Genomic DNA, 14,813 nt, shown 5'->3' on the forward strand with positions numbered 1-14,813 from the left:
AATATATATTGAGATAATATATAATGTTTAGAAGACTTTTTATTACTAAATCTACTCTTATATTCCCAAACCAGGAAATAACTTAAGATCACTTATTTTAAAATGTTATAGAACATACAGCTCTGCCTACTCTTTCACTACATACTGAGATGGGTTTTTACGGAGAAAACGCTTTTTTTTTTTTTATTGCGGAAACAGATGTGTCATTTGTCAATGGGGGAATAGCAGCAGGCATCTACAGCACAGTGCATCTCAAGTAATGAGAGCCTATTCAATAAGGGAACTTTCCTTGTTAGTTACAGTCCTTTCCCTGACCCATGTTTGAAATTATCTAAAACACACATATATACGACGGACACAAAAGAATGGTCAAGGATGGGAACCAGCTGCCAAGTCATGGTCCCACAGCCAAGCCAGCTGACTAGATAGCAACAACCAGATGGCATTGCTAGGATTGTGTCTTTCTGCTACAAGGTGGCAATGGGATGGCATAACATTCTTCCGCTTGACTGCTTCCAATCCCGTCTCTCCCCAATGGCAAGCCCATGCAATTACCCGCACCCCAGGAGGCCTACAGATAAGCCTTTGCCCTGCAAACAAAATGCAGCTTGTAGGCCACACCAGCTGCCAAACCACACACATAGTGTTAGGTTTGGAGAGCTATGAAAATCTTTCTAACTCTATAGTATAGGCAATAAAAATATAACTGTAGCTGTAGGGAAGAAAGCTTTAAACGACACTGTATAATGCACACAATGATACAACCTCCAACTTAATCAAAATGATAATGACGTATGCCAATCCCACATTACTTGAAATAGAGCGATTTTTACGTTCTGACAAGTTTACAGAACTAGGATAAATGGCACGAATGATTTCAATATATGCTCATACTTTTGAACCAAATGGTGAAGGTTAAAATTTTTCCTTTCAAGGGCCTCAATCAGCCACAAAGGAAAACAGTAATCACTGTCTTTTCAGCCAGCCCAACCGCATTTGTCAGCCCTTTCTCCGTCAATGCAGCCAGAGCAATCAACCTGCCAAACATTCAGAATGGAAAAACAATCTGAAAATACAGGGTATAATGCACCTGCCAGTGAAAATGGCCATTTCAAGAAAAGCTAGTGATCTCAGTGACCCCACTGAGGAGGCGGTAGTGCAAAGGGGAAAGAACACGTAAAAGAATTCTTAGTGATCGCCACTCTCTTGCACATTGACACTTCCTTACAAAGCATGCCAATTACAGCTTTTGTGCTACTTAAAAAATGAAAGCTTTTTTGGAACAATATAATCACACAGAGAAACAGAAAGACAGTACTCCTTTTTAGATGAATTCTCATATACAACGGATTATTAATCTGAAAACAGTATAGCTGGTAACAATTCTATACTGCTCAAACATTAGAACGAAATTTTACTATAAAGTCACCTGCAAGTGTAATGTAATAAAATAATTTAATTACATTTAACTTAAAAGTTAACTTTTAGAATAATAGGATATTTACTTTAATTAAAAATTAAATCTGGGAATATATATATATCCATTTCCTGCTAATACTATCAATTATCCTAATCAATCTCATTAGTAGCGTTCACTGAATGTAAACCCTAAAATCAAAGATAGGGATTTTGAATCACCCTGGACAGGTCACTCTTGAGCACTGTGAATTATAAATTACAGCCTCCTGCCCACATCGTATTCTCCTCCCTCAACTTTGTTGCATTATACGGCCTCTAAGTACCATTTCCAATGACAGGTGTCAAATTCCTGTCATAATGCATATGGTCAGTACTTTAGTGCTAAGTGACCTCATAATCTACATATTTAAAAGAAAAGATCTTGTTTATAGACACTCTTTTCCTTTTAAAATGTAGATGATGTTAGGCAGTGATCTATATCTGCCTACAATATGGCATCTACCATGCCTATTTGCCTATATAGGTTATTTTAGATGTAGTTGAATAATAATTATTAACTATTTAAATACATGTTTTTCAGGATTTCATTTTAGAATGAACATGCATAGCTTCCTTTCCACATGGATTAAAAACTGATTTAAAAATTATGATAGGTATTTAAACCCATATTTCATAAAAATGATTAAGCTAAATGAATTTGAAGGAACAAAAAAATAAATGATCTGCTATTCTTATAAAATGCAAAACATAATATTTTCATTATAAAGCTGATCTTTAACAATTACCTATGTATACCAAATAACTGGCAAAAACACCTAACATCAGTAACATCCAACTAGGGAATGTTCCTCTGAAACAAAGATATTTCTCTTATTAAAAACTAATACAATAGCTACTAAAGGACTATTAGCATGACCAAAATATTACAATTCTAAAGATTTAAGCCAGTCCCTATTACATGATAAGCTTTAATATATTTAAAACTGAAAGACTTCAACAGAGCAGGAAGACTGAAAAATGGGACTGCCATGTCACATCAATTTATTGATGAATATTCATTGAAATATGCTAAGTGGTTAACTCCATGCTTTCTCTGACAGGGAATCTAAGGTTATAAACTGAGCAGTAAAGAATGCATAAAAGTAGCAGTTACTTTTAAAATGACAAATCTCTTGTCAATGAATGCTAAGACTAGGTTTAATGAACCATTGAATTTTTACTTTGAGTTAACATCAAAATTGTGATGTATTTTGCTGAGATGGAAAGAAAAGCTGTTCTGTAAATTAAGCTGCACCTAGAAATAACACCAAAGAATGAAATTCCAGTTGTTGGAATAATCTGTTACAAAGGAATAGGTTAATCAAAGTTAAATCATCTGTGAAATGGGTGACTTTTGTTAAACTGAAGGGAGTCTTCAGAGCAAGTTTTATCATCTGCATGTCATATTACATTGAAGAGACATCTAAATAAGACTAAGCCAAAAAGTATACTTAAAATATTACAACTCATTTAAATAGGTAATATGCATAGGTCCTAAAAAGTCCTCACTAAATACTGATACTCTTTTATCTATCACTTACAAAGATTAATTTGCAATAGGAAGTGAAAAACAAATCCCACCATAAGTATATTAATGTTGTTTAGGAAATAAATTTGTTGTTTTCATTATGCTGGTGTCCCTATTTTAAGACAGTTTAATATCCAATGACGAATACCTAATTTAAAAAGCAGTCGGATTATTCGTGGTATGAAGGAAGTTGCCACTGAGTTCTAAAAATCAGGAAATTATTTGCATATAAAATATACATTAATGAACATCTTATAATTTTACAAACATCTTTCAGAAAGTGAGAATAGTAGAAGAAAATGCTACAGTCATTAATTTACAAATACAGATATGAATAATTTTCCTTTAATATTTTCAAAATAATCCTTCCTTTTCTGGATCAACATCATTTTGAATCACTTTACTTCAACCCATTTATCCATAATTTCATCTTCTTATACCTTATTCTTTAAGATCATTATTAAGAGAACTTATATTGCGACAAAGCTTCATGAATGTATCAAGGGAATCCATTCCTTTTATTTTTTTAAACATATAGAGTAAGATGCAAAGTCACTGGTCTTTTTTTTTTTCAATCCTCAACCAAGGGTATGTTATTACTGATTTAGAGAGAGAGGGGAAAAGAGGAAGAGAGACAGAGAGACAGAAAGACATCTATGTGAGAAACATCAATTGGTTGCCTTCCGTACATGCCCTGACCTGGGATTAAACCTGTAACCTGACTGGAAATTGAACCTGCAACCTTTTGGTATACAGATGACGCTCCAACCAACTAAGCCACCAAGCCAGGGCTCTAATGGTCTTTTTAATATAAAATTCAGATTTTATTTAGAGACTATTGGCATCATTTCCATAGATTCTGTGAGCTGGGCTCTCATAAATATTACATTTTTCTGACACCATAATTTCAGACATGCTGATTAAAGTCTTTCAATCAATATGAAAAACAAATTCTTCAATTTTTAATTATGTTTATGTCCTTACTGATTCTGAGGGTTAAAAATAATTTATTAAATGTGTTATTTATTCCAGAATTTTTTAAAAATCCATTTTTGACAAAGGTAATATTAACCAGAGGCCCACAAATTTAGTCTACTTGGGAAGTGTGGATTCCAGATGTTAAGATCATGCAATAAAAAATTAAAAGCTCTTTACATATAATACTTTTCCAAACATTATAAATACTAATCAACATGTACCAGAATAAAAATATCTGGAGACCAAACCAATACCAAAAGTAATTGCAAAATCCACACAGATAAAAAAGTAGAATGGTATAAGAAAAGCAAAACAAAACACTTCACTGAAAATCAAAACGGCAGCTTCTGGTTGTAGCCTGGATATTCTCTCACAATGAGACCACAAGCTCATCAATTAACTTCCCTAGGCCTCAGTTTCCTCAGGTGTAAACAAGATGATTAGATTAGATAACCTTTAGGATACCTTCCTCTTTAAAAATCTGTTTCTAAAAACAGTGACAAAAAAAAAAATCCATGTTGAGAGGTGAATAAGAAAAAATAATGCCATTTTCAAAAAGAGTTATAAACTTTAAAAAGGTAAAGGCAGAAAGTAACTTTTCCAGGAGTGTATCTGTGGGCACCATGCTCCTGCCATGAGAAGCTTTTTACCTGCCGCGAATAAAATTGACTAAGGTCGCATGTTCCTAGTCAATTTCATTCACAGTAGGTGCTGTAAGACAGCAAAGAACATCAGTTCAGAAACTGTATCACCAACTTACAGAGTAAACTTGAAAGCAAGAAGATGGCTAGTAAGGGAGAAAAAAACAAGGCAAAATAAAAACTATTGCTTTTTAAAAGAAGAGATTCAGCCATTTTAAAAAATGGGAGAAAGGTAAGAGTTAAATCTAAGACCAATTTTTATCTTCAATTTGGTTAACTCAAATTACTTCTGCACTGATTACACAGCCTATCCAAGTTTAATTTACTATCTGTTACACTCAAATTGTGAGTCCTGCAATTCTGTCTCATGGTGAATTTTGGAATTTGTTACATAATTCTTCAATGGGAACCAGTCAGGCTAAGTTTGAGAACTACTGTATTAAAGCAATGGATAAGCACAAGTACAGTTAAGCATAAAATATTTTCATTATAAAAACCTTAATTTCAGGGTTTTTTTCTTTCCCCTCTTTCTAGAAACTTCCACAAACTGGGGAAAAAAAAACTTAATGTAATAAACTTTGACATGAAAATAATTGTAACAATATAGAAAGAAAATGATCTCATTTTTGTAAATAGTGCCAAAGGCTAAAGATGGCCCCATGGTATTGGGAAATATTTCTCATCCTCCTTCATTTTACATATCTTAACCTGAAACTAAAAAACAAAACAACAAAAAAAGGATAATCTAGTGCCTTTAATTATAGCATACACTCTTAAACTTGCAGAATCAATGAGTACTTATTAGGTTGCAAATGAATAAATATGGACCTTTGTAAAATTTGTATCTAAGTCTAGTTCTCACAGTGAAAATTTACAGGTATGTCTGCATCAGTTATGATTTTAAAACTGGGCTCAGTTCACCCATCTTGTCACTTTCACCTTCTTTCAGTAAAGATAAGAAATATTATATTTAACTCAATGAAAGATCAAAGCTGTTTATTATTATTAGACTACAGGACCGATGCATGAAAATTCATGCACTTAGGAGTCCCTCAGCCCGGCCTGCACCCTCTCACAGTCTGAGAGCCCCTGGGGGATGTCCGACTGCCACAGAGGCGAGAGAAGCTCCCGCTACTGCCACTGTGCTTGCCAGCCGTGAGTCCGGCTCAGGGCTTCTGGCTGAGTGGCGCTCCCCCTGTGGGACACTCCTGCGTTGAGTGTCTGTCCCCTGGTGGTCAGTGTGCGTCATAGTGATCGGTCGTTCCGCTGTTCGGTTGATTTGCATATTAGCCTTTTATTATATGGGATAATCACTATAAAATATTATCCTGATGCATACACTAATAAATAAGCTAACTAAACCATGCCATCTTTTAATGAAGTATTTTTTAAACTATGGGTCTAAACCAATAAATTTAGTACATAATGTTCAACATTTTAAAAAATGAAATAGAGCCTTAGCTGTATCGGCTCAGTGGATAGAGTGTCGGCCTGCGGACCAAAGAGTTACGGGTTCGATTACTGTCAAGAGCATGTACCTCGGTTGCAAGCTCCTCCCTGGCTCAGGCCCTGGTTGGGGCTGGTGCAGGAGGCAACCAATCAATGTGTTTCTCTCACATTGATATTTCTCTCTGTCTTTCCCTCTCTCTTCCACTCTCTCTAAAAATCAATGGAAAAATATCCTCAGGTGAGGATTAAAATAAATAAAATAATAAAAAAATGAAATAGAGAAGGGAAGGTGCTATTTCATAAAACTTGTTTCAGTTAATCATGTGTATTTATGTGTATACTGGATTGTAATATTAATTGAATTTCTTACCATAGATTAACTATCATAAAAGCATGAACATGCTGCTACAGTGGCAGCATAAGAGAGAAAACACATCTTGGAAATCAGTCAGACTTGATAGAATCTGAGCTACTGGCTATGTGACCCTTGATAAATTATCTCTTTCAGCTTAAGTTTCTTCATGAACAAATAGAACCAATACTTAACTCTAAGGGTTTTGGTGAGAAAATCAGAGGTAATGTAAAGTGCCTCACACTATACCTGATATGTAGTAGGCTCTCTTTGCTGTTGAAACTTTCAATAATCAGCCCTAGCCGGTTTGGCTCAGTGGACTGAAAATCAGCCTGCGGACTGAAGGGTCTCGGGTTTGATTCCAGTCAAGGGCACATGCCGGGGTTGAGAGCTCAATCCCCAGTGGGGGGCATGCAGGAGGCAGCCAATCAATGATTCTCTCTCATCACTGATGTTTCTATCTCTCTCTCCTCTCTTCTTCTCTGAAATCAATAAAAATATTTTTTTAAAAACAAAAAAATTTTCAATAATCAATTTAAACATGAAGTCTGAAGAACTTACACATGAACAGCTAATATAATAGTTGAAAGATGATAATTACCCATATATACAGCTTATACTTTATTAACTTTTAAAAGAAAAAGTTTTAAAACTCTAAAAAACAAATACATAATGCATTAGTTTTATGATGTTTCCCTCTAAGAAAATATGCCAAAAAATAAAAACAAAAAAGCATGGGGGAAAAAATCCACTTATTAAAAAATAAGGGGGGGGGGGAATTAATGACAATCATAATTAAGGATATTCACCTTCTTTGGGTTGAGCCATAACTGGAGTCTGCGTTTCCTTTGTATATGTCACGATTTCTCGAGGAGGAAAGTCAACTTGTGTAATTTTAGCCATTCCAAGTTTAATAGGTCCTCGTCTAAATAAAGTGAACACAATATTTTAAAATACAATAAATGATACATTCAACTACATCAAGCCATGTTATTTTAGAAAAGTAGGAATCAAACATTGTGTATCCAACATTGTAATTTAAATCCGTGTTTTATTCAAGAAATTCTAGATGAACAATGAATTGGCTTTATCTTAACAAAAGAATTAGAAGGTAACAAAAACAAAAGATATTTCTGAGTCATTCAAGGTATTTATTTTTCACTTTAAAAAGGCAAATAATTTAGTTTCTTAGAGTAGATGTGTGGGTAATAATAAAGTAAGAGGATAGGGATTTTGTAGTGGTCTGCTTAATATGGTTGACTATAAGAACTTTTTTTTTTTTTTGGCAAGGATATGATTCTGGACTGTTTTGAAGAATCAGATAATATGGATCTCATGCAGACCACTTTCAGTTCCCTTCACCAGTAGAAGACTTCACTTTTAAGACTGAAAAGTAATTTTTGGTTGACAACCTTTTTACCTACTTTATAGAAATTGAGAATCATATAGTCCACTTATATTTTAAAATGAAATATTTAAACTTAAATTGCTAATATCTGCATGGTACATGTTGTCCTCGAATCATCTATGGACAAACTACAGTGCAGGTACTTTATACCTAAACTAAAGCAACAGATCTTTTGGATACCATACAACTACTCAAGTCACTTCTATTTTAAATAGAGGGTAAATATTCTCTTTAGACAAACAGAAGAAAGTTGTGGCTGAGGAAAATGGACCAAATGAGAAATATCTTTTATTAGGTATCTGGGGGATCTTTTCTTGGTTATTATATTAGATGTTTAAATTTTAAACCAAATAAAGTATGCATCCAAACTCACCAAGAAGTTCTCAATTATGAAGCTGTTTTAAAAGGATATCTAATAAAGACATTGCTATAACTTCCAGAATATCAAGCAGACTATCTGAATTATATATATCATTAATTTCTCTAAGCTCCTAAATGTGGGCCATAAGAAATTTTTAATGTGTTTTCTACTTAGGGAGTATCTTAGCCTTTAAGAAAGAAAAAGAGCATAATCAAAGAATTAAATTTTAAATACATTTTAATAATCTAGTACTCTAAGAATAAAATTTGAAATAAGAAATATTATATTCTGATTTTCACGATGTGAACCATAAGAAAAATAAAGCACTCACATATCTGGGGAAAATGGTCAAGCCAACAACTATTAGTACAAGTACTAACTTGAGTACATATACAACTTAGTAGATAAAAATCACAATATTAGAACAAACAAAATATTCTAAGACTTAAAGGTAGAAAGATAGAGAGGTAAAACCTCACTTATCTAAAAACCACTTTTCCTGAGAATAAGGAAGCATATGGGGGTGGGAGAGCCAACAGAGAGGCCTTCCAGCTAATATATATAGTTTTCTCATCTGCAATTCAAGGCTTATTTATTCTTACTTTAGATAGAATTCCAAAGGTATTGGTCATTTGCATGCTTTAGAAGATGCAAATTATCAAGGGAAAATAGCTATCTCAGTCAGGCACAGTGACAGCAACTAACATTTATATTTTGCATTGGAGACTAGAATAAATGAGTGAATAAATGAACTAATAAATAAATGAATAAACCAATAGCAGTCTGGGGTCATAGTATAGAGACCAACAGCTCTGTTCCTCAGAAAATATCACTGAATTTTAATATAGGAAAATAAATCAATATTTATAGCGAGTAACCCAGAAAAGGTTCAATCACATGTAGAATATGTATTAAAAGTCTGGGAACTTTGTAACACATCTTTTAAAAACTTACATAGAAAATACAGAAGTAATAAAAGTAATCTGGCCACTTAAATGGGCAGATTTAGAGTACCTAGAAAATCAGATACATAGAATATTTCTTTCACGAAAAGACAGAGGATAAATGAGGTGTCACAGTAAAATATAATGCTTTTCCTAACTATATATTGCATATTACAAATTTAAGCAAAATAAAATTAGGACAGTTTCACAAAGAATCAAATTAATTATAAAAAAGGGAAGGTAATAAATCTATTCAATACCCCAAATCGGAATCTGAGTGAAGCTGAAGAACTGATGGATCTGTATCCCAATGCAGCGTCCTAAATGGTTGTAGGACAACCATGAAGCATTAGCAGAAAAGGCCATAAGTTAGTCAAGCAAATATACTCTATGAATAGCTAAAGTACTGTTCACATTAAAAAAACCACATGTTCTGTTAGTATGAAAAAACCCACCAGGTATCACTCAATGCTCTAGTGCAGGGGTCCTCAAACTTTTTAAACAGAGGGCCAGTTCACTGTCCCTCGGACCGTTGGAGGGCCGGGCTATAGTTTAAAAAAAAACTATGAACAAATTCCTATGCACACTGCACATATCTTATTTTGAAGTAAAAAAACAAAACGGGAACAAATACAATATTTGTATTTGCATGTGGCCCGTGGGCCGTAGTTTGAGGACCCCTGCTCTAGTGCATGCAAAAAGCATAATGAAGTTAAGGATGCAAAAATTCAACCTAGAATCGTTAAAAGATAGTATTTTCAGATTAAGGCAAACTATTATTGCACAATAATGGATAAGAACAGCCAAGCATTCAACAACACAAATAATATATTATTTTTGGATGTTAACAAGTGAGACTGTAAAAATAGTTTAAAATTTAAGTTTCCTAATTAAAAAAAAAATAGTAAAAACATTTTAGTTAACCTATTATAATCTTGCCCAAAGCATTAAATGTGTGCAGGAAATTATCATATTGGTAAAGGAAATGAGTCAACACATAAGCCTTTCGGTAAGAAAGCCAAAGACTATTCCACTGGGATATAAAATAGCTAAAGTTTCTAAAATGTGACCCTTATGTAATTTATGGGTTAAGCACTGCCTTGGGCGTACATGTCATCTGCTTTAGAAAGCAGCTACAGATTTCTGTCGCTAGGAAAAAATAGACTTTTCCCAGAAAAATTTATTTTATATTCAAAAGATTTTCATAAACTAAAATTTTGGAGAATATCCTATCCATCCTAAAAAAAATTCAGTTGTGCTTTAAAGCCTTGCCTACTGAATCTTTTCCATTTAAGTGAGATCTAATCATTATTAAAACAAAAGGTACTTTGTCACATTGGCATTCTCACAGGTTAGCAATATATAAAATAATTATGTACAGTACTGTATGATGCTCACAGTCCATATTAAAAAGTTAAGCACAATAGGTTCAGTGCTACCATTTTTGTCAAAATATTAGCATCTCATGTAAATTACAATGTACAACTAAAACTGCTATATTTAAATATAAAAAAACGATTTCTGTACTTTACTTGCCTATACAATTTATCAATAAAAACAATCAGTTGACTTGAACTAGAGGAATTCTTCATTTTGAAAATATAAAGACTTAAACAGTATTGTGTGTATGCCAAGGAAGAGGAGGTCACAGTGAAGATTTACTTTGTACAAAGCAATGAGCAGCAACAAACGAAGGCTTTGTTAAACCAGACGGGGTTCTATGAGATGCTCTCCAAGGAATGTTCTGTGAAAGCCTTTACATCATATGAAGCTATAGCTGTTATCAGTGACATAAAACTCCTTGTTGAGGATGTCATGTTAGTCTAATATCAAGTAAAAGTTTGCTGTAAAATACAGCCTGTCCAGAAAACATACTAGCCCGGCTACACACTGAACAACATGTGGGATTATTATTTATTAAAGGCATCTACAGACATATAAAGTAAAATTACAAAATAATCTGAAAGCCCGAGAGATAAACTGATCAAGAATGGAACAAAGGAATTAAGAGGCATGATTCCCCAATAGAATAACTGCCACAACCTAAATTTTAGAGATAATTCTGTGATTGAGAAAGTGAACTAGAAACCTAATGAAATATAACTTCCTAATCTGAAAAGTAAGAGAAATACCATTTTTCACAGCCTTTTATATTTATTCATGAATTACTATCAGGTCCAATAGAAATTTTTGACATTTAGAAACAGTGACTGTTTTGATATCATATTTGATAATGTCTAATATATCTCTTTCCTCTCTGTGAGTGTACTAATCTTAGGCTGTCTTGGCTATCTTGCACATCTTAATGCATTTTCCTGTAATATTTCTTCTTTCCTCTTTATTTTTTCATTATTATCATGCCTGCTCAATTTGAGTTACTTCTGTTTCATTATCAGACCCTATTCTTTTTCAAAGCCATTATATTTAGAAATGCTATTATTTTATTGCCAATAGTACCAAATAATCAACAATATCAATTATCTTTCCCCTAATGTAATCTGGAGATAATTTAGTGGAAGTCATAATTTTCAACTCGTGTGTGTATGTGTATACATATATATGTATATATCTATATATATCTATATATATACATATATATAAAATGAACATAGTCCTTTTGAAAATTATTATTTCAAATGAGTTCAAAAGAGACAATGTATGTACTAAGATTAAAAAGGTATGTCACATCATTAAAAAAGAGAAAATTTGCCCTAGCTGGTTTGGCTCAGTGGATAGAGCTTCGGCCTGCGGACTGAAGGGTCCTAGGTTTGATTCCGGTCTAGGGCACATGCCCGGGTTGCGAGCTCGATCCACGGTTGGGGGCATGCAGGAGGCAGCCGATCAATGATTCTCTCTTATCATTGATTTTTCTATCTCTCCCTCTCTTTTTCTCTCTGAAATCAATCAAACAATAAATAAATAAATAAATAATTCCCTCCCGTTAAACTTAGAAAAACTAATTTTGTACTCATTCTCCAATAAGAACAAATACACCCTAAAGATATTTAAATACCTATTTTCTTGTTTTACAACTTATTAAAAATCTACACTTTAAACACGAGTTAGCCTATCATTAGAACTTTTCAATACAGTGAATAACATCCTTAATTTTTAAAAATGAAAGCACAACTGACAACAGTATGTAAGTTTCAGGTATACAACATAGTTTGCAACATGGATATACCTTACAAAGTGATCACAGGATAAGTCTAGTAACCATCTGTCATTGTACAAAATCATTACCATACTACTAACACTATTCTCTAGCTGTGTATCACATTCCCGTCACGTATTGTATAACTGGAAGTTTGTACCTCTTATACCCTTTCACCTTTTTGCCTTCTCCCCCCCTTTCCTATGGCAACCATCAGTTTATTCTCTGTATTATGAGTTTGTTTCTGTTTTGTTTGCTCAGTTGTTTTGTTTTTCAGATTCCACATGCAAATGAAATCATATTTGTTCTTCTCTCTCTGACTTATTTCACTTAGCATAATATCCTCTAAGCCCGTCCATGTTGGCACAAATGGTAAGGTGTCATTCTTTTTCATGTATGTATACCATGCTTTCTTTATCCATTTATCGATGAACAATTAGGCTGCTTCCATATTTTGGCTATTGTGAATAATGCTGCAATTATAATAGGGATGCATGTTCAAATTAATGTTTTCATTTTCTTTGGATAGATACCCAGGAGTGAAGTTGCTGGATCACATGGTAGTTCTATTTTAAGTTTTTTGAGGGATCTACATACTGTTTTCCATAGTGGCTGCACCAATTTGCAATCCCACCAACAGTGCAAGGGCTCCCTTTTCTACACATCCTCGCTAGTACTTATTATGTATTGTCTTCTTGAGGTGACATCTCACTGGTTTTGATTTGCATTTCCATTATGATTAGTGATATTGAGCATCTTTTCATGTGTCAGTTGTCCATCTCATGTCTTCTTTGGAGAAATGTCTATTCAGGTCCTCTGCCCATTTTTTAGCTACATTGTTTTTTGATGTTGAGTTTATGAATTCTTTATATAATTTGAATATCAGACATATCATTTGTGAATATCCTCTCCCATAAATTAATGATGTAATCACTAGAAAGTAAGTTCCATGAAGGCAGGGGCCATGAACACTTTATTTTCTGTGGCAATCTATAGTATTTAACATTAAATTGGCAATTCAATGAGTGCCTGCTCTATAGGGTGGGGCAAAAGTAGGTCTCTAATAATCTCTACGTTTCCCAATGAAACTCACAAGGACATGTTTTAATTCATATTAATTTTAAAAACCAAGTAAATGTTACATATATTTTTTAAAACAAACTTGCTGATGCTGCATTAAAATAATCTTGCTAATCCTATTCAAAATTAAGAACACTGAGTTTGGAACACAGTATATTATATACTTAAAAATAATGTATAGTATCAAATAAAGAAATTGAATAAATATTATTTTTTATTTTGGGAAATATTTTTACTATGGTAATGTTGAAGAAAGAAAAAAAGCCTTCACTTAAAAATACCACTTGCTTATCAGCAAAGGAATCCTATATAATAAAAGTGTAATATGCAAATCGACCGGTTGCTATGATGCACACTGACCATCAGGGGGCAGACACTCACTGCAGGAGCTGCCCCCTAGTGGTCAGTGCACTCCCACAGGGGGAGCGCTGCTCAGTCAGAAGCCAAGCTCACAGCTGGTGAGCGCAGCAGCAGTGGCAGGAGCCTCTCCCATCTCCGCTGCAAGCGAGCAGTAAGGAGCAAGGGGTCCTGGACTGTGAGTGCCCCGGATTGCGAGAGGGATGTCTGACTGCCGGCTTAGGGATCGGGCCTAAGCTGGCAGGTGGACATCCCCCAAGGGGTCCCAGACTGCCAAAGGGCGCAGGCCAGGCTGAGGGACCCTCCCCCAGTGCACAAATTTCATGCACTGGGCCTCTACTACTAACATATTTGTATAAAAACACAAAAGTATGAGTATTTTAAAAATTAAATAAGCCTTAGAGATAAATTTAGACCAAATAATCTTTAATACATACTCTTTTTAAGATAATAGTATTTCTAAAAAGAAAACTGATTTTTAAAAATATATTTTTATTGATTTCAAAGAGGAAGGGAGAGGGAGAGAGAGACAGAAACATCAATGATGAGAGAGAATCATTGATTGGCTGCCTCCTGCATGCCCCCCACTGGTGATCGAGCCCCGCAACCCAGACAGGTGCCCTTGACCAGAATCGAACCTGGGACCCTTCAGTCGCAGGCCGATGTTCTATCCACTGAGCCAAACCGGCTATGGCTGATTTTTCTTAAATGATAAGAGTTATGTCATTTATCTCCAATGACAGTATTGCTTTGATTTGTGGTTCTATATACAGAACAGTTTTGGAAAGCACATCTCAAATTCAAACTGAACCTCTTGTGCCTTCTAATTATTAATGATAACCTGATTATTTAGGAATAATAAGTACCAAGTTTCGGATTATCTAGCTCCCTTGCTCCTCTTTTGCTGAACCTGTTTTTAGAGACTCATTACTTCTTTGTAAGTTCAATTAGAGGGGGGTCAAGCACAACAAAGATAAAAGTTCTCAGTTTTTAATTTTTTTTAAAAGGTGTATTAAGAGATTTTCCTGAGAAGGATATGTAACTTCCTGGCTCAAAATAAGGACTCTAAATAAAGATTTTTAACCTATGTTTAATCTCATTTC

At 34.1% G+C, this 14,813-nt stretch overlaps 1 protein-coding gene across 5 annotated transcripts in view; it reads right to left on the reverse strand.

Annotated features, from left to right (window-relative positions):
- The window catches only part of DYNC1I2 (dynein cytoplasmic 1 intermediate chain 2), a 54,371-nt gene that overhangs the window by 17,705 nt on the left and 21,853 nt on the right, over positions 1-14,813 (reverse strand). For 3 of the 5 annotated variants that reach the window (XM_059704110.1, XM_059704109.1, XM_059704108.1), the window contains exons 5-6: positions 9,380-9,439; positions 7,216-7,331 (exon numbers count right to left, since the gene is read on the reverse strand). In XM_059704110.1, coding sequence (XP_059560093.1) covers positions 7,216-7,331; positions 9,380-9,439 — 176 coding nt within the window. The remainder of the gene's footprint in view (positions 1-7,215; positions 7,332-9,379; positions 9,440-14,813) is intronic. The other 2 variants (XM_059704112.1, XM_059704111.1) reach the window with 1 other exon arrangement.

The sequence above is a fragment of the Myotis daubentonii genome, chromosome 7 (assembly GCF_963259705.1).
Source record: "Myotis daubentonii chromosome 7, mMyoDau2.1, whole genome shotgun sequence".
Taxonomy (NCBI): Eukaryota; Metazoa; Chordata; class Mammalia; order Chiroptera; family Vespertilionidae; genus Myotis; species Myotis daubentonii.